The sequence below is a fragment of the Salvia splendens genome, chromosome 9, assembly GCF_004379255.2.
Source record: "Salvia splendens isolate huo1 chromosome 9, SspV2, whole genome shotgun sequence".
NCBI lineage: Eukaryota > Viridiplantae > Streptophyta > Magnoliopsida > Lamiales > Lamiaceae > Salvia > Salvia splendens.
This window is the reverse complement of record NC_056040.1, coordinates 14,834,422-14,859,728: the sequence shown is the minus strand read 5'-3', so window position 1 is coordinate 14,859,728 and position 25,307 is coordinate 14,834,422. Positions and strand designations below refer to the sequence as shown.

At 39.9% G+C, this 25,307-nt stretch overlaps 4 protein-coding genes across 6 annotated transcripts; all 4 read left to right on the top strand.

Annotated features, from left to right (window-relative positions):
• The first annotated feature begins 742 nt into the window (after window positions 1–742).
• On the top strand, window positions 743–3,211 carry LOC121746836. Of its 2 annotated transcripts, none has more exons than XM_042140775.1 (3): window positions 743–982; window positions 1,247–1,365; window positions 2,591–2,801. In XM_042140775.1, the coding sequence occupies exons 1-3, from the start codon at window positions 846–848 to the stop codon at window positions 2,650–2,652; spliced, it is 318 nt and encodes a 105-aa protein (XP_041996709.1). In that variant the 5' UTR covers window positions 743–845; the 3' UTR covers window positions 2,653–2,801. The 2 variants fall into 2 exon arrangements, with proteins under 2 accessions (XP_041996709.1, XP_041996710.1); XM_042140776.1 differs by lacking the exon at window positions 2,591–2,801 and adding an exon at window positions 2,894–3,211 and having other exon boundaries at window positions 751–982.
• Window positions 3,212–4,736: 1,525 nt separating this feature from the next.
• LOC121749686 (uncharacterized protein At1g01500-like) lies at window positions 4,737–7,507 on the top strand. Its single transcript, XM_042144274.1, has 3 exons — window positions 4,737–4,947; window positions 5,322–6,107; window positions 6,876–7,507. Exons 2-3 carry the CDS (start codon window positions 5,385–5,387, stop codon window positions 7,101–7,103), a joined length of 951 nt encoding a protein of 316 aa, XP_042000208.1. The 5' UTR covers window positions 4,737–4,947; window positions 5,322–5,384; the 3' UTR covers window positions 7,104–7,507.
• Window positions 7,508–8,335: 828 nt separating this feature from the next.
• Window positions 8,336–12,828, top strand: LOC121748027 (probable receptor-like serine/threonine-protein kinase At4g34500). 2 transcript variants are annotated; one of them, XM_042142239.1, is made up of 8 exons: window positions 8,336–9,180; window positions 10,281–10,385; window positions 10,475–10,597; window positions 11,332–11,502; window positions 11,588–11,717; window positions 11,825–12,034; window positions 12,310–12,459; window positions 12,614–12,828. In XM_042142239.1, the coding sequence occupies exons 1-7, from the start codon at window positions 8,624–8,626 to the stop codon at window positions 12,430–12,432; spliced, it is 1,419 nt and encodes a 472-aa protein (XP_041998173.1). In that variant the 5' UTR covers window positions 8,336–8,623; the 3' UTR covers window positions 12,433–12,459; window positions 12,614–12,828. The 2 variants fall into 2 exon arrangements, with proteins under 2 accessions (XP_041998173.1, XP_041998172.1); XM_042142238.1 differs by having other exon boundaries at window positions 12,310–12,828.
• An 822-nt stretch (window positions 12,829–13,650) lies between these two features.
• On the top strand, window positions 13,651–17,229 carry LOC121748026 (cyclase-associated protein 1-like). The gene is made up of 10 exons (XM_042142237.1): window positions 13,651–14,159; window positions 14,814–14,982; window positions 15,062–15,126; window positions 15,349–15,667; window positions 15,758–15,905; window positions 15,987–16,096; window positions 16,176–16,231; window positions 16,332–16,388; window positions 16,498–16,641; window positions 16,876–17,229. The coding sequence occupies exons 1-10, from the start codon at window positions 13,881–13,883 to the stop codon at window positions 16,960–16,962; spliced, it is 1,434 nt and encodes a 477-aa protein (XP_041998171.1). The 5' UTR covers window positions 13,651–13,880; the 3' UTR covers window positions 16,963–17,229.
• Window positions 17,230–25,307: the final 8,078 nt, after the last annotated feature.

The window sequence follows — 25,307 nt, the reverse complement described above, 5'->3', positions numbered from 1 at the left end:
TTTTGAAAATCGAGTCCCAAACAAATGAAAACGTCACCTGAGTGGTCCTTTTTTATGGAACCGCTAAAAACGGATGGTCAGCGTCAATTAAGAGTGATTTAACTAGATTAATGAATTTTGATTATTACTATATGTAGTCTTTTGCAAAATAATAATTCTTCAAATTTTGAAAAATAATAGAGTATTTAAAACAAATTAGGATTTGTAAATAATAAAACACATGATTTCAAGCACCTCTGCATTCGATTTCTTTTCAATTCATCACCCAATCTTTTTAGCCCCTTTTTTTTATCATTCCCTAATCCCAATTTTTGGCTTATTTTCGTCCAAACTTTAAAAACAAAATTGATAATTTATGTTTATGGACAAATGTTTGGCCTCAATCCGCAGTGTACTGCGTTGGGTTGAAGATGAGCTTCAGCATGATCGAGGAGGTTGTGTTGTTTGTGAATGAGGTGTTGAGGAGGGGAAAATTAAAAGTGAGATAAAATTAGATTATAATTAGGTTGCTAATACATCTCAGATTAGAGATTAATAGCTTAATTGGCGTTAACCGAGGAGTTGGTAAAAAAAGAATGACTTCAGTTGCAATTGAATTTTTTTTGGGATTTGGTTTTCGTAAAATAAATGTTCAAGATTAATTTCATAAAAACGATTGTATATTTAGGACAAAAGAGTAGTTTAGTGTTATAAAAGTTTTAAAATTTTTATACCACAAGCAAATGTGAAATAAGTAATAGGACTATAGGAGTACGAATTTGTGTACATACCACACAAATCACATAATCACGATAGAACGTTCGAGTAAAGGGTTCATAAAGCTAAAACCTCCAGCGAAAGCACCAATGGCGTCGGCGAGCAGATTCGCCGCCGTAATCGGTAGGAGCTCTCTGCGCATTCGCCCCCCCAAATTCGACTCAAATCACAAATCCGTCACCGCGTTCTCTTCTTCGACCAGCCTATCCACTCGTGCTGTTACAAGGTTCGGCCACATAAATTTTTTCATTTGTTGGTTTTACTTGATTGTTTTCTTCGATTATTTTGTTATTCTCATGTTTTTTCAATAAATAAATTAAGAATTGTCGCAATCGTTCATATCAGAACCAATGTGTTTTTGGCTGGATTGACTTCTGCACTGGAGCCTTGTTTCTCGCTAATTCGTTTGTTATTTGATACGATTCGAACGTTTTAAGGGTTATATATTCTGTTACGATTACCAATTTTGAGGTTTATTGGTTTATCAAAGGTTTGCTCCAGTGTTGGGAAGCTTGGGGACAATGCTGCCGCTCCATAGTACGATTGCAGGTGCTCGATTGAAGTCTAATATCGCCGTTGATACGACCTGCTGGAGTTGGCTTTCTCAAGGTTTAATTTCCTTACTTGTCGTGTAAAGTTTGATCCATTTACTTCTTGCTGATTTTGTATAGCCGCTGCTATCACCGTGGCTTGGTAGTCAACTCATGTTACAGCCAGGTTTTTTCTATTTTTGTGCTAGAAGAGAGATAGGATTCCTCGTTTGTTCTAGAGTTTTTTTTTGTTCCTGGTTTGGGAGAGACGCATGACTCCTCTTAATGAGACACATGACAATTATGCGTCTTTCATAGAGACGCATGAGGGTCATGCGTCTCTCTTTTTTTTTTCGTTTTTTTAACGACGCATGAGGGTCATGCGTCTTAGGGAGAGACGCATCTCCCTCATGCGTCTCTTTTTTTTAAAAAATTTTAATAGACGACGCATAAGCGTCATGCGTCTTAGAAAGAGACGCATGAGGCTTATGCGTCTCTAATTCGAATTAAATCAGACGAGGCGAGGCAGTAGCCTCATTCAGGCGCGAATTAAACCACAACTATCATTCCTCGTTTGTACTGGACTTTTTTTTTGTTCCGGATTTGGGAGAGACGCATGACCCTCATGCGTCTTTATGAAAGACGCATAGTCGTCATGCGTCTCATTAAAAGGAGACGCATGAGGGTCATGCGTCTCTCCCAAATCCGGAACAAAAAAAAAGTCCAGTACAAACGAGGAATGATAGTTGTGGTTTAGAAAAAAATAGAAAAAACCCTGTTACAGCCTGCTACTCAATGTGATAGTTTTGTTAGCCATAAATAGGTTTATGTGATGCTTACATAGTAGAATGGATTGTATCGACTTCAATAGAAATAAACTAAGCAGTTGATATGTAAGTTGAATTATAATCATGTTCCACATCACTTCAAATGGAAATAAACCAAGCAGTTGATTGTGAGATGATTTTCAATCTCAATCATACATGTCTTGATTCTTGAAAGACCACAAATGGGGGTGGCTATTTTTGTAGTGTACCAAAAAATGTTGAGAAAAATACGTCGTTTATGTCTCTTCTTTCATAATTTTTTATTGTAAGTTAACTGATGGTTTTTTCCCTTTATGATGAAATTTAGATTTTCATAGAAATAGTCATATTTGTGTTTTGATGTGTTAAAGTAAAGCAGAAGTGGCACACAGTGACACAGCATTGACCATTCACTGATTAATCTTATTGTGGTGCATTACCCTTGAACAACTCGGAATACTGAATTGTTTTCTTTCATTGGTGCTTCTGTTCTGAAAGCAAGCAGGATTGTAGAAGTTCCATTTAGGAGCAATGATCCCGGTATCTGGTGTATAGCTTAATTGGAGTTTCGAAGTTGTAGACTTTAATATTAAGCAATTGCTTATAATTTGTGAGGTAGCTAGTCTAGCAAGAATGCAAAGGTTATTCATAGTTCAAATAAATCCACAACTTTCTACAAGATGAATTATAAAGCCACGTTCAATTGTTATGATGCTTTAGTAATTCCTGATTGCTCTCGTATACATACTGTATTCTGTCCACTGATTTAAGCCTTGTTGAATTCTTCTCCATGTGCTTTAGAGTTTGGAATTCCTCGGTGAACAATGATCCAGAAAACATCGCATCGATCAATCTCAGCCTGGTGGCATTTGCTTATTCATGTTCAGTCACTCTATGATCTCCATTTCCTGGAACGAGTCACTGTGGACTCTAAAACGAAGGATTGCTAATTTACCCTTAAAAGATGGATATACCGTTCGGATGTATTTGTCCCTTGTTGATGGTCTCGTTTTTTCTCCAACTCTAACTTCACAATACGTTATTACTTCATCTTCATCATAAAGCCTATTTCTCTGTTGATTTCAAAATTTCATGAATATAAATTGTTTATGTGGAGATTGTAGATTTTCTTATGCTTGAGCTTGATCTTAAGTGAGGTATGGAGTTGCCAATCAGATGATGGTCTGATTGTACCAAGTAACCACCTTACCAATCAGGTTTAATTTAGTAGTAACAAATGTGCTACGTTTTATAATTAGGTGTGTTTGTTAATTTCACAATTCATGGAGAATTGGAATTTTGTCTTTAATTTTAGTTGTAATATTCATTTTCATTGATGAAAATTGAAGACAGTATTACCTGTCAAGAAGCGTTGGTTTCAGAAACACATACTTGGTTGGCAGAATAATTTCAAAATATTGGGATTGAACAAAAAAGTTCATTTTTCTCCATCTAAAAATAGAATTTCACATGTAGAGATATGTAGTAGGGCTCGTATATTTATAATCTTGTTGGTGTTGCTTGTGTCTGATATCGACATATGTATTGTGCTACAGACTGATGGGATCAAACAGGACTCCCAAATTTAAATATAGACAAAATGAAATGAAATGAAAAATATAAATATGCCCATCATATTAAAGTAATTTTAGTAGTCCAAACATTTTAATACATGGTATGTCTAAGTAACCAATGATAATCGTAGAAATAGAGTAAAAATGAATTGAATATTTGTATAGTTGTGATATCTAAAATTTAAAATGTTTGAATCTCTAAATTTTTTGTATACCATGTCCATCTTGCATTTTCACTAGCTTCTTCGTTTGGTCACTCTTTAGGGTTAGATGGGCATGGTCCTGCCTCATGTCAATATACGAGTACTATTTCAAAAAATTGCAAATTAAGAAAATAAGGTAATGTTGTATTTGTCCCATGTTATTTGAGGTATTTATTTGTGATAAAATAAAATTAGTGGGATTAGAAAATTTAAAAAAAGCACTTAAAAAATAATACTACTCCACTAAACTAAAGTGGAACGGGTAGGGCAGGATCAATAGGTCGGATTTAAAAAAATTATTTCGTCCCATCCCATACTGGCACTGGGTGGATAGAGTTGCGCAATTTAAACACAAACTCAGAGGATATTCATTATAGTAACGAATATATATCATAGTACTGCAAACGCATTTAACGTTTCATGCATTCAATATTTTATTACTTATCATTCTTATATAGCGTGAATCGTTCGCATTTAAAAAGGTTTTCTAAATAATAATTCCATCCTTTGATTAGTTTGCATTTACAAAAGTTACATAGAAATTTACCTTTTCTCAAATTCACTTTATTTGATTGGACTTTAATGTAAAATTAAATTTATCAATTGTATGATGTTAGAATAAATGTAAAAAATGTGTTTTGTATTGTATTGTCAACGTATGCACTTTGTAGCGCTAAATAGTGCTACTACACTGTTTATTTTTGTCATGATTCGGTTGTTTGTTTTCTTCCCCAATTAGATATTCGGCCGTATGAATTTAATCTCTTGCAAAGGCCATACCCAATTAAATATTAAAAATAAAATACCCATCGTCTATTTAAATTGCATGGTACTGATAATGGATATGACTCCGGGTGTATCTCCTGAGCGCCTGTGGGGCAGAATTTGTCTCTTTATGCATCAATATTTTACTATGTATTTTCGTCGCCTAACTCATTTTTTTTCGTTCCCTCGCAATAATGTGCTTTTTATTCCATTTCTCCTCCATCACCGTCTCATGCTCATCAATTATCTACTATTCAATTTTTAACTCTACTTTCAGCTTAATAAAGCCAACCGCGTATCAATTATTCAACTGGTAATTTTCACTCTCAATTTTTTGATTTTGCACTTTTTTTAATGTCGTTATTTTTGTGTTTGTTTCTTAATCCGGATAATGTAGTGCACTGCAATCCATGTTCTATTATCTCGATTTTCTTTTCCAATTGATTATCATTGTATAACTTGCACTGTTTTATTGATTATCATTTCTTTGCCCTAATTTGGTTGTGCTTCCTTGTATTTGTTGCTTAATTCCTTAAGTTTTTCCATTTTGTAGGAGTAATTGCTGGTTTTTCCCTCTATTTGATTGAAATCTATTTTCTTTTCTGGTGTGTGTGTGTGTGTGTTCTTGAAATGTGTGGAACTCATCTTGTGGATCGCTTTCACACTGCTGTCCTGTCATGTTTTCAGGTTTATCTCACTGATATAGCCCCCTCTCTCTTCATCACTTTCCATAGCTTCACTATCTAAATCATGGATGTCAATGGAGAGGAGGTGCTGATTTCTCTTAGAGAAATGGGGGATTCCTATGAGGAGCTCCATGAAAACGGCCACCACACCGTCACGAGGCACCCCTCCTACCAGCATAGTAGTGTGCAGTGGCTTGATTTGAGAGTGTTCTATGTTAGAGTGAGCAAATGTGTTGTTGATGATGACTCAACGCCCGAGCACCTCACGCTAAATCACGTCCCGTTGAACCGCGACACGCTCCTAGAGGTGAACGGTGTGAGGACTAGCATATACTCCGATGGTGTGTCCACCCTCTTGAAAAGGGACAGGCTGGATAAGCAGTCCGAAATGGTCACATTCGTGAGCACCGACAGTATTAGGGTGACGGGGAGTGTGAAGCTTGAGGTATTCCGTGAGAATGTGCTCGTGCTAATGGGTAGGTTAGAGCTTTGCCATAGCAATGGATCTTTAGGGGAGCATAGGCATCAGGGGCAGATTTGGAGCATGAGTTGTGAGTCGGATTTAGTTGCAGGCACCAGATTTCTCAAAGGGAATCAGAATGCGTGTGCACCGGCTGTTGAAGTTTATGTGGCTGGTAGCTTCTCGGGTAGTCCTATAATACTGACTCAGACTTTGCACTTCAGCCACCACAGGAGGAAGCAGACGAGGAAAGGGATGCTGGAAGCTATACCGGAATATGAGACGGAGCTTAGCCATAAAGAGGGTCCGTCCATGCTCACAATGCCGGTATTGATCTTCTCATTTTTTACATTAGCACTTTGTGATGCATCCATGATCCATCTGTTTGATTACTACATTAAAATGGGGTGGTGTTGTTGGCATGCACATATTTTGGCAGACATATATTAAACCATATCCTGGATTGCTAGAGGCTGGCACATGTTTCTATGCACTGTGTGTGTGTGACGACTTCTTTATATATAGTGTGAGATGTTGCAAATTTCAAGAGGACCAGAAGTGGATAATAGGATATTCTGATTCATTAGATGAACACATTTTTTGAACTTAAGCACCTTATCGACTTTGTCTTATCCTCTGGTTTCCTCCAATTCCCCGAATCCGTAGGAACTTAGAGCTGGCCTATCGCGGTGGAGAGGGTGCAGAGTGCAGAGAAATGTATGGCCGAATTGATTTTTTAAATTTCTGTGTGACACACAACTCTGCTAAAAAGTACTACTATTAAAACTCCTTCTCCCTTTCTGATTCTCTATCATCTTGATTCAAGAAAGCTTTCTATGCATGATCCGTGACTTAGAAGTATTTCCACATGATAGACTTCCACACACTTTATGCAGAAGGTTTTAGAATTCTCAAACTCCCTTGGCCAAATCTACTCAACGTTTAGCAAGTGAGATGAAGGAAAATGCCAACCTCTTTCCGAAGTACTAATTTGATATTCATTGCCCTATAATGATGAAACCCAAAGCAAATGAATGTTTATTCAACTCTTTGTGAATTGTGTGTGATCTCTTTTTCTTTGCAATAATTCTTCAGTTGAGGAACTTTCAAGATTATAGGCAAGAAGAGGAAGGGCACAGCAACGCCTATTATGGTATGGAATATTTAGAAGGCAAAGATGGGGAGTTATCGTGGTTCAATGCCGGTGTAAGGGTAGGAGTTGGAATCGGCCTTGGGATCTGCCTCGGAGTTGGGGTGGGAGTGGGGTTGCTGGTTCGGACATACCACGGGACTACGAGAAACTTCACGAGGCGCCTTCTGTAATGAGGTGCTGCGGAATGACTAATCTTACTGCGTTTTTTTTCTATGAATAACTGCTGTGGATATTTGCACCCGGGTCGTGCCTAGACTGATGCTGATGCTCACCGTGTTGGTGAATTCTCAACAAAATTAAGCCGATGGCACGAAGTTGGTGGAGTTTTTGAGCAGTTGTTTGCGTTTGATCTAATGCTTGTATGTTGTTTTATGAAATGAGATGTGTAAACTTTGGCTGATGCTTTAATCTTACTTGCTACTTTCATTGAAGCAGTAGAAATTGCACGAGCATCATAGTTATGTTTATAAATTGAATGCATACAATGGCAGAGCCAGGATTTGCTGTTGGGACTAAGAAGAAACGTAATAGACTTGTATTATTTAATTAAATAAGTGTTTACTTTTATTCTGCATTGGATCCCCTAAAATATTGAGAATTGATGCATACTGCATTTGTTGTTCTTCTGCAGTTAGCATTCGTGTATTATAGAGAGCAATTAATTTAATCATTTAGTAATTACATTTGGAACTATATCAAAATTCATCTCATCTTGTTGTATTTGGTGGTCGTAATCGTATACGTCACTAATATAAATGTCCACAATAATAATCCAAATTCCAAACATAATGTATATCTATCTATTTAATTCACACAAGATGAGACGCCTATAACGGCCATATTTATTACGGTTTAAAAGGGAAATTCACACGTGGAATATAAAAAAACAGTCTATCCGTCCACTAAAAATTACTCATCATTTAGTTTGTCACCTAATATTTGACATTTTATATTTCTAAATTACTTACTCACACATTTAATTTTTTGACAATATTTTTGTAAAAGAGTATTCGACTCCCTCATAATTTTGGGCATTTGTGCAGTCGTTCATATGATACACTGAGCCAAAATATAACTCATCAATTGTTTTGATATGTGCTTTGAACTGTTTGACCTACTCCATTACCATATTACTCTATTGTGAATTTATACCCAACTTTTAAAAAATACTACTAATGCATCTTATAAAACAATTAGAGTATAAGTAGAATACCATTAAAACGTGTCTAAATAGGAAAATAAATAAACTCCTTTATCAACATAGGCAGTAGTTGATTCAACAAAACACGGGGACAGATGTGTCATTTCACAAGCGAACGGTCGGCAGCACGCTCCTCTCAGTCTCAGTATAGCGTGCACTCTATTTCCCTCCATTGCTCACTCACTCACAGTGGCAATTCTGTAAAATTTTCAATCTCTTAAGCCCAAATTCAAACTCACTAAATTCAATATTTCATCGCCATCATCATCTCTCCCTGCACTCGCTCATTTTCATCGTATATCCGTTGTGGTTGAATGCTACCAATCCCTATCAACCTTATATGCATATTAATCAATGTTTTGATATCTCAGTTATCATTTACACCTCCATTTTTTCAATTAAAATTTAGTCTCGCATTGAATTCAGCCTTTGTGGCATGCACTGACGTCGTCTTCCACACACGCAACAAACTCCGCATTGCCGCGATCTATGGCGGATTCCGATGACTCCGCCGGCGGGAGCGCTTTCACCGCCAAAACTCCAATTCTCCACCAGAAGCTATACGTAGTCATAATCGTTACCGTCCTGCTGGCGCTGGCGGTTTTCATTCTGGTTTTCATCTTCCTCCGCCGCGGGAGCTGCACGCGCCGCCGTACCGGCACAAAACGCGGTGCCGGACTCATTCCCCTGGTTAATGAGCCGGATCAACGCGCAGCAGATGAAATTTCGAATATTGTCGAGAAGAAGGTGTTCGTCGTGGAGAACGTGGTGAAGGCGGAGCAGATTGAGTCGGAGAGTAAAAAGGCGAGCTCGGTGAGCTACGAGTCGAGTACGACTCGGAGCGAGTCGTCGTCGGTTAAGTCGGTGTCGACCGACGGTTTGGGGAGCTTTGGGTGGGGGAAGTGTTACAGCTTACGGGAGCTTCAGACGGCATCGAATCAGTTCTCTGATGAGAATGTAATCGGAGAAGGAGGATACGGCGTCGTTTACTGTGGGGTTTTGCACGACGGATCTGTGGTTGCTATAAAAAAATTATCAAATAAGAGGTAAAATCCACCGACGCAATTACTCTTTCATTTAAATTTTGGAATTCTTTGCATTTATGTTGCACTGCAATAAATTGTGCATATCGACCTAAAATTAATAGTTACAGTTTTAGATGCTATTGCAGATTAATCTGTTACGGTTTGAGTATGCATATGGCATCCGTCCCTTCTATGATTATTTCGTAATTATATTATCACTATATAATGCAGCATAATTCAAGTCATTGTAAATTGAAAAATGATTTGAAATTGCTATGCAGATTAAAACATTTACTACTACTATTATGCAATAAATGGTGATGATGTATATAAGTTGGTGTGGATTCTTGTAGACCTACTAGGTGATTTTTATCTTTTTTAATAAATTAAAGCAAATATTGTAATTATTGCTTGTCGAATTCGGAAGAGAAGCATGTGTTTGGTAGGGATTCTTTGATAGAATTGCATGAAATCACAGCTTTGTGAATTATGTTGAATTGAGTGTGTGGGGATTGGGGAACATAATCTTTTTGTTTTTGTTGACTATGGATTACCGAAAAACAAAGTAATCACTTTCATTTCTTTCATTTCTTTATTTTATTATTATTTATCTTAAGCGGGGCCAACTTTGACTTTACTTTTTAACAAGCGGTTACCAAATCAAATTATGTATCAGATTGTTGAATTGCTTTATCTAATTCTGCTTAACTTTATGTCTTTATCTATATGCTCTCTTTTTTTTATCTAATCACCGATTATAATGGATCTTGCTTCTTTCTAATTGGTTTCTTTTATCTTTATCCTATTTTATTATATGATGCCATAGTGCCATTGTGTTTTGGTCTCGTTCTACATTTCATTATTCATGTTATCCACGGTATGTAGCATAGACTTGGGACAAAATACAATGTTATAGAATGATCGAAAAAATTTGAGAATGGCGTGCGATACTTGGATTAATATATTTGGTTTGGTTATTATATAGCTTACTGATATACGCGTGTATAAAAGAAATTTTCATCTCATAGTATAAATTTTATTAAATTATCATTGACTTTAAAATATAGTACTACTACTTATTGATCTTGATGATACCATATGTTTTCATCGTTCTCCGTCAGGGGCCATGCAGAGGAAGAATTTAAGGTGGAAGTTGAAGCCATTGGGAAAGTAAGACACAAGAACCTTGTGGGTTTGATAGGTTACTGCTCAGAAGGCACTGAAAGGTCCGTCTGTTCAGCCACTTGTTACCCTTTATTCTGGGTGGATAAAGCATGTTTTTGTTGAATAAACTAACTTAGTGCTTCCCTTTCAGGTTGCTTGTTTACGAGTACATTGATAATGGCAATTTGGAGCAGTGGTTGCATGGTGATGTAGGCCCTGTCAGCCCTCTAACTTGGGAGGTCAGGATGAAAATTGCAGTAGGAGCAGCCAGAGGGTGAGTGAAGCCTACATACTGCATGCTAAAATCTAAATTCTGCGTGTTACCATAATTGTTCAACATATCTTCTGTCCTTGTTATGGCTATTTCACTACTTGTTTCTGTTTCTAGTCTTCTATTCTTGTTGAATGCACATGTGTTCAATTCTTTCTGCTGTTTCTAAACCAATATACATAACTCCAAGTTGAGTTCTAAGATCCATTATCTGAAACAGAGAAGCGATGGGAGCTACCAATGGCTTTTATTACATTAGTAGGTTTGCAGAGAAAGCTATTGAGAGTGGCGCCTGGTTTCTATCAATCTATCTTTACAATCTACTGTGCTGTATATCGATAGATACTACAATCTAGTTGTGAGGGCTTCCTAAGATAAAAAGCAAGTATTTTCTGTGAAACCTAGCTTGTTACATTGCTCCTATTGTCATTCACGTGTCGACCTCTTTTATATGCTTGAACATGTAATAGGATTGTGTGCTTATAATCCTTGGTTATTTATCATGTAGTTGCTCAATATGTCTAACTTTCTAATCAGCATTTTCTGTCTCGGGTTGCATATTGCCATGTTAAAATCTTGCATTGGAAGTCAATAAATGTGCATGTCTTTTCACTTTTATAGACAATGTCTTTTTCAAAATAGTTGCTCAAGTTCTACTGTTAAATTTTATATTTACTTTATTATAATCATGTCTGTGTTACTCTTTGGTACTAGCTAATTTCTTTAAATTTTGCCAGACTCGCTTACTTGCACGAAGGATTGGAACCCAAAGTTGTTCATCGTGATGTAAAATCAAGCAACATACTTTTGGATAGGAAATGGAATACAAAAGTATCAGATTTTGGACTTGCCAAATTATTGGAATCTGATGCTAGCCATGTCACCACCCGTGTGATGGGAACATTTGGGTTTGTTTCCCTCTGAACCTCACCTGTTAGGAAGCACAAACAATAACCTTCTTTTGCCTCACAAATGTTTCCCTAATCACCACAGATATGTCTGCCCTGACTATGCAAGTACCGGCATGCTTAACGAAACGAATGATGTCTACAGCTTTGGAGTTCTACTCATGGAAATAATCACTGGCAGGAGCCCGGTAGACTATTCCAGACCACCTGGAGAGGTGAAACAATTCATCTGTCATTGAAAAATGAGCGATGACCATAGCTCAAATTATTTATTCGATTACCATAATTGTCATTTTTTCATTATTTTCTTTCCTTATTTCAGACGAACTTGATCGACTGGTTCAAAGGGATGATAGCAAGTCATCGTGTCGAAGAGTTAGTAGATCCGCGGATCAGTGTTCCTCCTCCCCCAAGAGCTTTAAAGAGAGTATTACTACTTTGCCTGCGCTGTACAGATATTGATGCCCACAAACGGCCAAAGATGGGGCAAGTTGTGCACATGCTCGAGGCAGATGAATTCTCTTACCGTGCTGTAAGCTACACACCTCTTGTTTTTCTTTGGATTCTTTAATTCTAGGATATTTCTACTATGAGACTGTAGTTAATTAATTATGCATGCCTGGTACCTTTCTTCTTCATCACTAATATCTGAAGAACATGCTGAAGACGTGGATATAACATATAAGTGCCGCCGTTCACGGTTCATATATGCAAAAACACTTTGGTTATCATTATTGAGAAGTTAGATTTGAATTTGGCAATAAGGTGGTTCTTTTTCATCAAGATATCAGCTATTTTACTCTACAGGGAACCCGATTTGCTCGTGATACAGCTCCTTCACATCATCTCCAAGCCACGAGCAGAAATGAAATTCCGTCTGCACAAACGAAAGTGGTGAATGATGGTGGAGAAAGACCAACGGGGAGCTAGATGATCATATTAAAGATGCATAAAAAGGTATTCTAGTTTTTCTCCTGCATTAATGCACGATGCATAAGAGTATATGTATGAATTCCGAAATTCAACACTGTTTAGACGTAGAACGATCCTCTACCATTTTGTCATATGCTTAGCTTAGGCAAGTCAGTATTTTCATGGAAGAAATTTGCAGGTTTTCACTGCCAACACCCAATCGTGAAGAAATTTCGACTCTAAACAAGATAAGTTGAAGATTTTTTTTTTAATTTTTCTTCTCCTGCGTCGGCATTTAAAGGTTAATGTGAATATATATAGTGTGATTTGTGATCCATGTATTTTCTTGATAATACTCCCCCTCCCCATTTAGAGATATATTTATAATGTTTTCACAGATTTTGAACTTGTCTATTTTCTGTGTTTTACCTTAAGTTGTAGGATCCAGAGGCAGCAGTGGGATTCTTGAAATTTTTAGAAGTATTTTAAATTTCATGATTAGTAAATAATAAATAAAAATAATCAAGATTAGCATTATAATATCAGAATTGAAATGTGACACGGGGGTCTCATCTCATGTAGTTAAAGGGGTAATGTTTAGTAGTACTAGTATATGATTTCAGTGAGATTCAAGGAAGTTCTCAAACATGTACTAGTACTATATTATTTGTTGCTTATACCTTGATTCAAACAAGAACGATCTCCTATGTCATATCCTTTTCTGGATATTTATTTCACATTGATTTCGATAACTTTCAACTCCTTTTATAAATGTTTCTAACATTATTTACAAAAATCATGATCCCACAAATGGCCTTTTAACCTGTCGACATCTATAAATGTGGCGTTATTTAGACATCAATTCGAATTAACACTCTTCTCCCTCAGTCCCTTGTCTTCGAGTATGAATTACTAATCGATTGTTCAGGTGCATGTATATAAACATAAACACGAACATCTGGATTGTAGTAAAAATTAATTAGGCAATATTCACAACTTCAAACATACTATACAAACAATTGACAAATTTTATAATTGCATTTACAACATATATCCCATACATAATTATGCAAATGCAAACGGTCGAATCCAACAACAAGCATTCAAGATTTCTACCTTACGCTCCACAACATTGACCTCACCAATAAACCACCGACACGTATATCCCCACATTACCTCCGCCCAATTAAACAGAGTAATAAAATTAAATAAATCAGATATACTTATATCTTTTCCGGAAAAAAAAGAATTATCTGTGATTTCCGCAACTCAGACCAATAAACATACCAGTTGGACTTCACCTCCTTACCTTTTGGCGAAAAAGAAACAAATAAAATTCCTTGAAAAATTCGTGGAAATTTGTGGAAGACGGACACACATCAACGAACTCGTGCGCGCACCAGATCCGTTGTGTATGACTTGTGCTGATTGAAGATTTTTTAATCGACCGACTACTGAAAACTGTAATGGATGAGAGTTTGGTGAAGAGGCTCGAAGCCGCGGTGGTGCGGCTGGAGGCGCTTTCGATCGGAGGATCCCGGCAGGTTGCTGCGCCGGAGGATGGCGGAGATGCTTCTGCGACGGATCCCTCGATTGTGGCGTTTGATGATCTGATTTCGCAGTATGTTGCCAGAGTTACCAGCGCGGCGGAGAAGATCGGAGGAAAGGTTCTGGATGTGTCTAAGGCTATTGCAGAGGCGTTTAGTGTGGAGCGGGAGCTACTTGTCAAAATCAAGCAAACTCAGGTTAGTTGCAATCTATCGGTTATAACGCTTTAGCTGCTTGTTTTTTCAGGCTTTTGAAGTGTTTAAATTGCCGCGTAGATTCGAAGCTATTAGCTTTCGATTGACGCATTTAATTTCCGCTTATTTCTCTGGGTATCTATTTTGTAGTCATGAAGAATGCGGTAGCAGGCATGAATTACTTGCTAATTAGTAGTGAAATTAGTAGACCTAATGCGGAAATTAGTGAGATTGAATGTGACTCTGTTTAGTTCCATCTTTTTGATGAGGGGTGCAATTAGGCCAACTTAGTAGAAAGTAGGAGCGATCCAAAATTGGGATGCTGAGAGGCCTGATTGGTAGACTACTATTGGTATAATTCTGAATGCATAGTAGTTTTTGAATTCTGCTTCAAGATCTGTAGGTGTCAATGTGGTATATAGCTCTATGATTGTGGAGCATCCTTATTCGCTTCCCCTGTTCTGGTGGATGCTGGTTGTGATGACATAAACATTGATGGTTCACTAATCTTATTTCTATTTTTAGTTTTTGGGAAATTTTGAGGTACTTCATGTTGACATTTGTAAATAATATAGCTAGAATGTCCTAGAAAAGATGCTTCAGTATCCAGACTTGATGCCAGTCTAACCTCTCTCGCTGTGTGTGTGATTTGTGCAGAAACCTGATATGGCAGGCCTGATTGAATTCCTTAAACCATTGAATGAGGCGATTGGTAAAGCTTCTGCATTGGCAGAGGGAAGGCGATCTGATTTTTCGCACCATTTGAAGACTGGTGCCGATAGTCTGGCTGCTCTGGCATGGATTGCATACACAGGAAAAGATTGTGGTAAGAGAACCTTACCTGCATAAATTCATTCCATTGCCTTTGTATAAAAAACTACAACTAATATGCTATCTCGCTGTAGGCATGAGCATGCCTATAGCACATGTAGAAGAAAGCTGGCAAATGGCTGAGTTTTATTGCAATAAGGTACTAATACTTATTAACCTTCCATGTTCAAGAACATAAAGAAAAGATGAGCTAATGGTTGATTCATAGGAACTTTGTCTATTGTGTGATTTGTATTTTCATTATCTTAAGTTGGTCTTCCTCTTATGTCCTACTTAAATCAGCAGCAATTGTTCTGTTTTGCTAATAAGATTGGCCACAATTATCTGATGGAAAGTTCAAATTCTTTTTTATTTTGTTCAGGTCCTTGTGGAATACAGGAACAAAGATGTAAACCATGTCGAGTGGGCTAAGGCTTTAAAAGAACTTTATTTGCCAGGGTTGAGGGATTACGTGAAGGCTCATTACCCACTTGGGCCTGTATGGAATGCCACGGGTAAGATTGCAGCCGCTGCCCCAGCAAAAGCAGCTCCGACCCGTGGCGCTCCTGCTCCTGCCCTTCCACCCCCTCCACCTGCTTCACTTTTCAGTTCTGAAACAGCTCAACCTTCTTCTGCAGCCCCCAAGGAAGGAATGTCTGCTGTCTTTGCAGAACTGAATTCTGGAAAGCCAGTTACTTCAGGTAATTATCAGTTTCCAATCTCTAAATCTGTACTCGTGGAGATTTATGTTTATTCTTCGTTTTTATGTGGGTTTTTTTTTTGTACTGGAGGTTTGAAGAAAGTCACAGCTGATATGAAAACCAAGAATCGTGCAGACAGAAGTGGCATTGTTACTGCTCCTGAGAAGGGATCTCGTGCTGGTTCATCTTCTTTCTCAAAGTCAGGACCTCCAAAATTAGAGCTTCAAATGGGTCGTAAGTGAGTAAAAGTTTATGCTTACCCAAAGGCATATTTCCTGCTTTTCAGTTCTTTGACAACTAACTGTCATGCTGTGCGCAGATGGGTTGTTGAGAATCAAATTGGAAGAAATAATCTAGTAATTGATGATTGTGATTCAAAGCAGACAGTCTATATGTTTGGCTGCAAAAATTCAGTTCTGCAGATTCAAGGTAAGTAACGGTTGGCATTCATTTTAAGTTCAGCTCTTTTGTTGCAAGTCATCAAAGGCTTAAACCAGAATACTCGCAGGCAAAGTAAACAACATTACAGTTGATAACTGCACTAAAATGGGGGTGGTCTTCAAGGTTGGTGAAGGAATTGTGTCAATCCTGCTGCTTATTTAGAACTCTTTGAGCTTTAGCCAGTAAGGTCAAACTGACTCGTTTTCTTAAATTTGGGGAATAGGATGTTGTGGCAGCTTGTGAGATCGTCAATTGCAGCGGCTTAGAGGTGCAATGTCAGGTAAAACCACTAATACTCTTTTAGGTGTTTACTTGTGAGTCGTGGCTACTAATGACACACGGCTGACTTCCTTGAATGTAAAATGAGCCATCTGCTATGCCTTGTGTAGGGTTCAGCTCCAACAATCTCAGTAGACAATACTGCAGGTTGCCAGTTGTACTTGAGCAAAGACGCATTGGGTGCTTCTATTATGTCAGCAAAGTCGAGTGAAATCAATGTATTGGTACCTGGTTCTGAACCGGACGGTGATTGGGTATGTTTCGATGCTTTTCTGTAGCTGCCTAGCACCAAACTACTCTACTAAAGCTGGATCAATCCTCCAAAAACACCATTTTATTACTAAAAACTAGTACTCCGTATAACACTATCTTGAAATATGCACAATAGAGTTCCAGATAATAATAATCTCCTACTCCGTATAAATTATTGTATCATCAAAATTACTTAATTATGTGGAATCAATCAAAAAGCTGTGTTCTCTTTGCAGGGTGAGCATGCTTTACCACAACAGTACATCCATGTTTACAAAGATGGCCAATTTGTGACAACTCCAGTCTCCCACTCTGGTGGCTGAAAAGATCATCGAGCATCGATTCCCCATCACCCTTTCTTTTTAAAGGTTGGGGAATTTTCAAGTGTTCTTCTTCGGTTGATTGCCCTGCCATACCCATTCAATATTTGTTTGATTATCATTGTTATGTTGTGCTATTATGCTCTGCCCTCTAGTTTGCTTCTTCTTGAAGAAGCTCTGTTTTCTTTTTCGGGACACTACTCAATTTTTTTCTTGTTTGTCTGGTGTTTGATTTCATTAGTGAAAATTTATTTCCAGAATTTGGTTTTACTTACCGTTGTTCTCCTCTAATTTAAATTATTTTTTGAAATTTTAGTCAGTGTACTTGTCGATTGTCCAATCTTTTATGTTAGTGTGAAAGCATACATGGATTAATTATTATAAATTAATTGGCCCTAAAATAACTCAACACACGTGTTAACATGATCATCATTTGGTCTTACTTCATTGTTATACTATTTAAATAGGGCAGAGATAAAATGTAAACTCATATATTGTACGAGTACAAACTCTAAACTTTTCAACACAATGTCATACAATGTAAAATTTTAAGATTTTGATGTCAATACAATGTCAATATAGTGTCTACCGTTGACACTATGTTGATATTTTCTGTTGCTATTATTTTATAATCTGTTTGACATTTTTTAACGGTCCAGATCATAGTTTAAAGTTTGTACTATATTTAGAGTTTGCATTTGATTATATTCCTATTGAGATAATTATGGTTTTGGCCCTTTGGGTGAATCATAGTTGAACTTAGAGCATCTCTAACAAGGAGAGGTAAATGAAATAGGTATATTATCTATTTACCTTCTTATAAAGTGAAGTATACCCTTCCAAAAAATAATACATTCCAAAGAAAAAAAGTATATAGAAAGGTAAATCAATAAAATAATAGTATAAAATGTATTAAAAATATAAAGTATAATACCTTCCCCTTGGATAATGATTTTTCACGAAAAGAAGACAAATATGGTAGTTATAAGGTTTTACATCTCCATCAATAAAGAGGTAAAGATAGGGCTGGGGAAAAATATCGAAAAAATGATATATCGCTCGTATCGTATTGAAAAATATCGAAAAATTATCGGATTTTCGATATATCGTAATTTTCGATACGAAACGATACTGTATCATAAGTTTTCGATACGATAACGATATGAATTTCCTTACATCGCGATATATCGTTTTATATCGAATATACGATATATATCGATATTTTCGATATATCGAATTTCGGTACGATATATCGTTTATATCGAATATACGATATATATCGAATATACGATATATATCGATATTTTCGATATATCGAATTTCGGTACGATATATCAAAATATCGATACGATAACGATATAGATATCATCCATATCGAAAGTTCGATATATCGAAATTCGATATATCGAAACTTTCGATACGATAACGATATGAAATTCTTTCATATCGATATTTTCGATACGATATACGATACAACGTTTTCGATACGATATATCGTATCGACCCACCCCTAGGTAAAGATACCTCTTTAAAATGGAAAAATTTATAATACCTTCTCAAATACCTTTCCTGTTAGAGAATGATTTTTTATGGAAAAAAAAAAGATAAATATGGTAATTATATGACTTTAATTCTCCATTTACCTCACCCCTTAGAGATGCTCTTCATCTTCATGCACGTGCAGCGGCTTTAGCTTGCCATCCCACCACGTAGTTAATGATTCTAGTGGTTAACTGTAATAAAATAATTAGTTAATACTTAATACTAATAATATTAAATTCAGATGTAGAGTTTGATCTGTACAAGTATAGTAGGTGCTTGTCATCCTTGCTTCGATGGTGGGCTTCTTTGTCATTTTGCTGTACTTTATTACTTCTCCAGCTCCTTTACACATTTACAGGTGATTCAGATTCCTTGTCCAATTTGAAACCTAATGTATAAGAGCATCCACTGCGCGTCACGCCGGCGTCCCGTGATGGCTCCGCGAATTTCTGATGTTAGTAAATGCTGGTAGAGAATGAAGACTACGACACAAAGAATTTACGTGGTTCGATTTACTGAAGTAAATCTACGTCCACGGGAAGAAGGGAGGGCAAGATTGTATTGCTTGATCTGGGATTACAGCTTACAACACAGACTTGCTATATGATTTTATCTCTAGAGAGCTTAACCTTTTTCTATCTGATCTAAGTTCTATTTATACATTGAACTAAGATCGTGGCTTGCATCACCACTAAGTCGTGGATGTCGTGTAGGTCATGGCCTAAGATCGTGGATGTAGTGTAGGTCATGGCCTACGATCGTGGCCTGAGTTGACACCACGTGGTAGTGGGTGTGTTGGAAGTTGTGGAAATCCAGTATGGGTCCAATAACTCCTTGTTCGGTCGAATGCTGAGACCGAACTGCTTTGGTTGCCGATCTGAGAGTAGAGCTTGATGCCGACCTGAGAGCAGAGCTTGATTGGTTGGCTTTTACCGAGCAGTAGGCTGAGGCCGAACTCTAGCTTGATGCCGACCTGAGAGCAGAGCTTGATTGGTTGGCTTTTACCGAGCTGTAGGCTGAGGCCGAACTCCTTGGTAATGCCGAACTCATACTCTTCCTTGGGCTTTGGGCTGATGGGCTGTCATTGCTGTTGGGCTTGTTTGGTACGCACCCTATCACTACCCCCCCCGAAGGGCGAAGTGAATCACTTCGGCAAAGTGAGTCACTTCGGCATTCTGGATAAAGGCAAGGGGGAGGCTGATGTCAGGGGACGTGCCTTGCATTAAATGCGACAGTAAAATCCGGCCGTTGAATCCTGAAAAGGTGGGATTCGAAACGGTGCGACGATTTTGAAATCTTCGCCGAATCTGATAAATACCTCCTTTCTTCATCATTGAAGCACTTTTGCGACTGCTTCTTCTGCACTCTCTCTTTTTTGCGAAAATTCTCTCTCCGCTTTCAAGAATTTCTTCAGACTTTCTTCACCTTCAAAAAGTAAGAAAAATGTCTTCTTCTTCTTCTTCGGAGTCGGGTAGCGTTAGGAGAGGCGGTAAGGGGTCTTCTGGCCGGAAAGAGTCCGGGGAGAAGACCGTAGAGTATTTCCATAGTATTTTGAGTAAGGATACTGTGATATCCCTACCCGAAAAATACTTTTTTCCTGGGGGGAAGGCGGTGGTACCTGACGGTGATCATAGGGCTGACTCCCCGCCGGAGGGTTACGCCACCGTGTACGAGGCCTGCTTAGAATGCGGGCTTCGTTTCCCCCTCCCTTCTGCCTTTATAGATTTACTAGATTTTTTTCAGCTTCCTTTAGGCCAGGTGACTCCGAACTCTTGGAGGCACTTGTCGGCCTTCGCTGCCGAACTCCGTAATTTAGGAAGGGATTTGTCTTTGAAGGCGATCCTTAAATTCTTTCAATTTAAGAGGAAGGGGTCTTGGTTTTACTTGATCCCTGTACAGCCCTTTAGGGCCTTTTGTAAAACGAAGTGGCCGAAGTGGCAAAACCGCTTCTTCTACTATGATAGGACCGCGGCTCCTAGTTTTCCCTGGAGAGGGCCGAAGTCCGTTATCCGTCATCCTCGGCCTGAACCGTTGGACGAGCTCGATGGCGAGCTCAACAAGATTCCCATAGTTAGGAAACAATACACGGAGTCTGAGCTCGTCAAGGGCGACGTCGTGTTCGACATCTCGTCTTCGGACGAAGAGGCCGAGGGTGAGGATTTCTCTTTATCTTTATGCTCTGCTGCTTTAACGAAGAAAACTAACCTTGTTTTCTTGCTTTTTGGCAGTGTACATGCTGAATAAGGCTATCCGAAAGTCCTCCGAGCTTGTGGAGCCGGAGAGGCAGAGAGCCCCTCGCTCGGCGTCTGAAGCCGAGAAGGATCCGAAGAGGCAAAAAACCTCTTCTTCGGATCCGAAAGAGCCGGAGTCGTGTTCGGCTAAAGGGAAGGGGAAATTTCATGAGTCCCCAAGAGTGCCGGGGAAAGACCTGGTCATCTCCGAGGTGGTTGCAGACATCCCGGAACACGTCCCTGAGCCTTTTCAATGGCCGACAAATTTTGTGGAGGTAAGCTTTCTGACTTGGCTTCTTTTCCACATTTTTTGATGGCCATTCTGTTGAGTTTTTTCCTTGTTCATCTTCAGAGAGCCAAGCTCGTCTCCGTGGAGCTCTCCAAAGCATCCCACGACTACGAGGAGATGCAGAAGAAGTTGCATCTTGCTCGTAGTCTGGCCGAACAGGCTGAGGCCAAATTTGAGAGGGCCCGAGCTGCTAGGATCTCGGCTCAGGATGAAGCCCGGTCAGCCAAAAACCAGCTCATCATCCTGCAAGAGCAGACGAAGCACCGGGAGGCTCAGAAGGAGGCTGCCGCCGTGGCTGCCCAGGGGGAGGCTCTCCGTGTTTACACGGAGAGACTCTTTTTGAGCAGCCAGTTCTCGGCCTTTGTCGGTAGTCTGGTAAGGCTAATTACCGATAAGGGCGAGCAGGGGGCCGACGTCGTGTTGCCTCTGTACAGCCGAGAGATAGCAGCTCGGCTTCAGAATCTGCCGCTCCTTGAGGAGCTCGCTTCATCCTCGGTCCTGCTTTCTGCAGACCGAGTCCGGAGTTGTCGAGCTGATCGGGACGAGAACCTGGAGGCTATCTTTGCCTCCGTGGGACCCGTTTCACCCGCTTCGACTTACAATGGAGAGGGTGAGGCCGAGCCGCTGGAGCTGGAGGCCGAAGTCGAGCGGGCCGGGCATCCGGAGAAGGAAGCCGATCAGGAGGCGGAGGCGAGGCCGGCAGGATGCGAGGCCGAGGCTGAGGTAGCTCAGGAGAAAGAAGCTGAACCAGACCGAGGATCCGGAGACGAAGCTGGCGGAGTATGATTTCGTCTCCCTTCTCTTAGTCTAGTTTCTTCCTTGTAAAATGGCCTTGAAGCCCTCCTAGTGTAAAAAATTTTCCTTGTGAATGAAAAATTCCCTACACTTGTCTTCGTATAGCTTTTCGTACTCGCCTTTATTCCTGTTGTATTTTACTATCTGCTCGGTACAGCTGCCGAACTAATATAGCTGCTTTGTACTCAAGGAGATGGAGATACTTCACTGGAAACGGCTGTACTCTTCGGCTTTAGACGAAGCTGAGAAAAGAGCTATAGCCGATCAGACGAAGAATGACGAGCTTCTGGCTCGTTTAGTGAAGCTGGAGGCCGATAATAAGGACTTAGAGTCCGATAAGAAGGATCTGGAGGCCGAGCTGAATACGACCATTGCTGAGAGGACTGCGTACGAGGATTACATCCGTGTGCGCGGGGGAGTGACCATATCAGATGTTCAGAGTCGAGTTGACGAACTGTGGGAGGAATATCATGTACTCCGGAGGAACAATGCGCTGGAGAGCTTGGCTTGCCAACAAGTTGTGAAATCATTACGGCGCTGGGCTTCTCGGTACGACATCATTCTTTCCCGGCGTCCCGCAATCGAGAGATTCCTTAGGCATTTCCCGCCAACAGATGCTCGCACTCCAGATCAAGCCTCTGGTTCCCTTGTTCAAAATCCTACTCTAAGTCAACAACGAACTCCGGAACAGCCGGAAACGTCAAGACGAGAACGGGCTCAGGAGCAACCGGAATCGTCAAGACAGGGACGGACTGAAATTCGCCGAGGAGTTGTGACTATGAGCGAGCAAGATCAGCAAATGCTTATTGCAGAGACTCTTCATCGCCGAGGGGTTAGAGCTTCTGGGGCTCGCGGAAGAGGTGTTGGGTCGAGGATAGCGTCTCGTCGACCTGCTTATTCTTCATCTGCTCGGAACAACCGAACTCGGCTTCCAGAGGATTTTGCAGATAGGTGGCTTAACTTCAGCAACCCTGGACAGTAGAATAGTCCTTTGTAATAGCGTAACGCCATTTTGTAGGGTAGCTGAGTTGTATGCCGAACAAGATTTGAAAAATGAAATTTTGTTTTCGCTTCTAACACTGTATTTACAGCTTAGCGAAAAAATTTCATCGTACTCGTCCTCGGTCTTATGAAGTAAACTTCTTTGACCGGACTTGGTCCTTGGTCTTATGAAGTAAACTTCTTTGACCGGACTTGGTCCTTGGTCTGATGAAATAAACATCTTTGACCGGACTCGTCTTTGGTCTGATGAAATAAACATCTTTGACCGGACTCGTCTTTGGTCTGATGAAATAAACATCTTAGACCGGACTCGTCTTGGGTCTGATGAAATAAACATCTTTGACCGGACTCGTCTTTGGTCTGATGAAATAAACATCTTTGACCGGACTCGTCTTTGGTCTGATGAAATAAACATCTTTGACCGGACTCGTCTTTGGTCTGATGAAATAAACATCTTTGACCGGACTCGTCTTTGGTCTGATGAAATAAACATCTTTGACCGGACTTGGTTTGTGTTCTAATTTGGCGATTTTTGTCGCCGGGATCGAACTTTCCCTTGTCCTAATTCGGCGAGTTTTATCGCGTGGATCGGACTTTCCCAGTTAACCGAAGTGGTCTTATGCAGTAAACCTCTTTGACTAGACATGGTCGTCCCCGGTCTTATGAGGTAAACTTCTTTGACCGAACTTGGTCGTCCTAATTCGGCGAGGTTTATCGCGTGGATCGGACTTTCCCTTATTGCAGTTCGTTTCAGACGAAGTGCTTGTTAAGCTGAATTGCGGTCTTGTATCCTCCTTGGAAGCTTGGACTCACAATCGTTGGCTTATTGCAGTTCGTTTCAGACGGACTGCTTGTTAAGCTGAATTGTGGTCTTATATCCTCCTTAGAAGCTTGGACTCACAATAGTCTTTAATAATCGATCTAAAAAGGGGATCAGTCTTTAAAGAACGATATACCTTGGTACCATTTGTAAGAGACGACAAGCACATAGAGACAAAACACATAGAGAAAAAATGAAAAAGATGAAAGAAAAAAACTTTAAACATTTTTTTAAAAAACGACAAGTAAAAGGTACAAGTAAGAAACAAACAAATAAAAACATATACCCCTATGACCGAACTAGACACGAGACGGACTGACCGGACTTTTGTCTCTTACAAGTGGAACTTCTTGAGGTTGGAGACGTGCCATGTTCGGGGTACTTGTTCTCCTGACATGTGAGTCAATTTATAAGACCCTTTGCCGAGGACTTCTGACACCCGATATGGACCCTCCCATGTGGGTTCGAGTTTGCCCAGCTTTTCTGCTCGGCTTACTTCGTTGTTTCTCAAGACGAGATCTCCCACTTGAAATTGAAGCTTTTTCACCCTTTGGTTATAATACCGGGCTACTTGCTCCTTATACTTGGCTGCTTTTATGCACGCCAATTCTCTTCTTTCTTCGGCGAGATCTAGTTCTGCTCTCAGTCCGTCGTCATTCATTTCTGAGGAGAAATTTAGAGTTCGGGGACTGGGTACGCCGATCTCCACCGGAATTACGGCTTCAGTGCCGTACACCAGACTATACGGAGTTTCACCGTTGGAGGTTTTGGGTGTAGTTCGGTAGGACCATAGGACTTGAGGGAGATTTTCTACCCATTGTCCTTTGGCTTGTTCTAACCGAGCTTTTAACCCTTTCACCAGAATCCGGTTCGTTACTTCCGTTTGTCCGTTTGCTTGGGGATGGGAGACCGAAGTGAACCGCTGTTGAATGTTCAGCTCTTGGCACCAATTCTTGAACGTCTTGTCGGTGAACTGAGTCCCATTATCCGAGATGAGGATGTGGGGTATGCCAAATCGGCACACTATGTTCTTCCAGACGAAGTCCAATGCCTTTGAGCTCGTTATCGTAGCTAATGGTTCAGCCTCCACCCACTTCGTGAAGTAGTCCACGGCAACGATAAGGAACTTCATTTGCCGAGGAGCTTGAGGAAGTGGTCCCACTATGTCTATGCCCCATTGCATGAAAGGCCAAGGGCTTTGCATAGTGTATAGATCGGTCTGCGGCATCCTTGGGACATTTGCATGAATTTGGCACTTCGTACACTTCTTGACGAGCTGCACTGCCTCTTGTACCATGGTTGGCCAATAATATCCCCATCTCAGAACTTTTTTAGCTAAAGCTCTGGCTCCGATGTGGCTACCGCACGATCCTTCATGGACTTCTCTGAGGATGTAGTCCGTCTCTTCTGGTCCTACACACCGCAATAACGGCTGGAGGTAAGACTTTCTAAAGAGGACTCCTTCATGAAGTTCGTACCGAAGTGCTCGGCACGTGATCTTCCGAGCTTCTCTCTTATCCTCGGGCAATTGTCCTTGATCCAGATACTGCAAGATCGGCGTCATCCAGTTCGGCGAGCTGGATACTGAATGTACCTCGGCTTCATCAATGCTTCGATGCATTAATTCTTCCGCCTTTGAGCTCGGATCTGAGGCCAACTTACTTAAGGT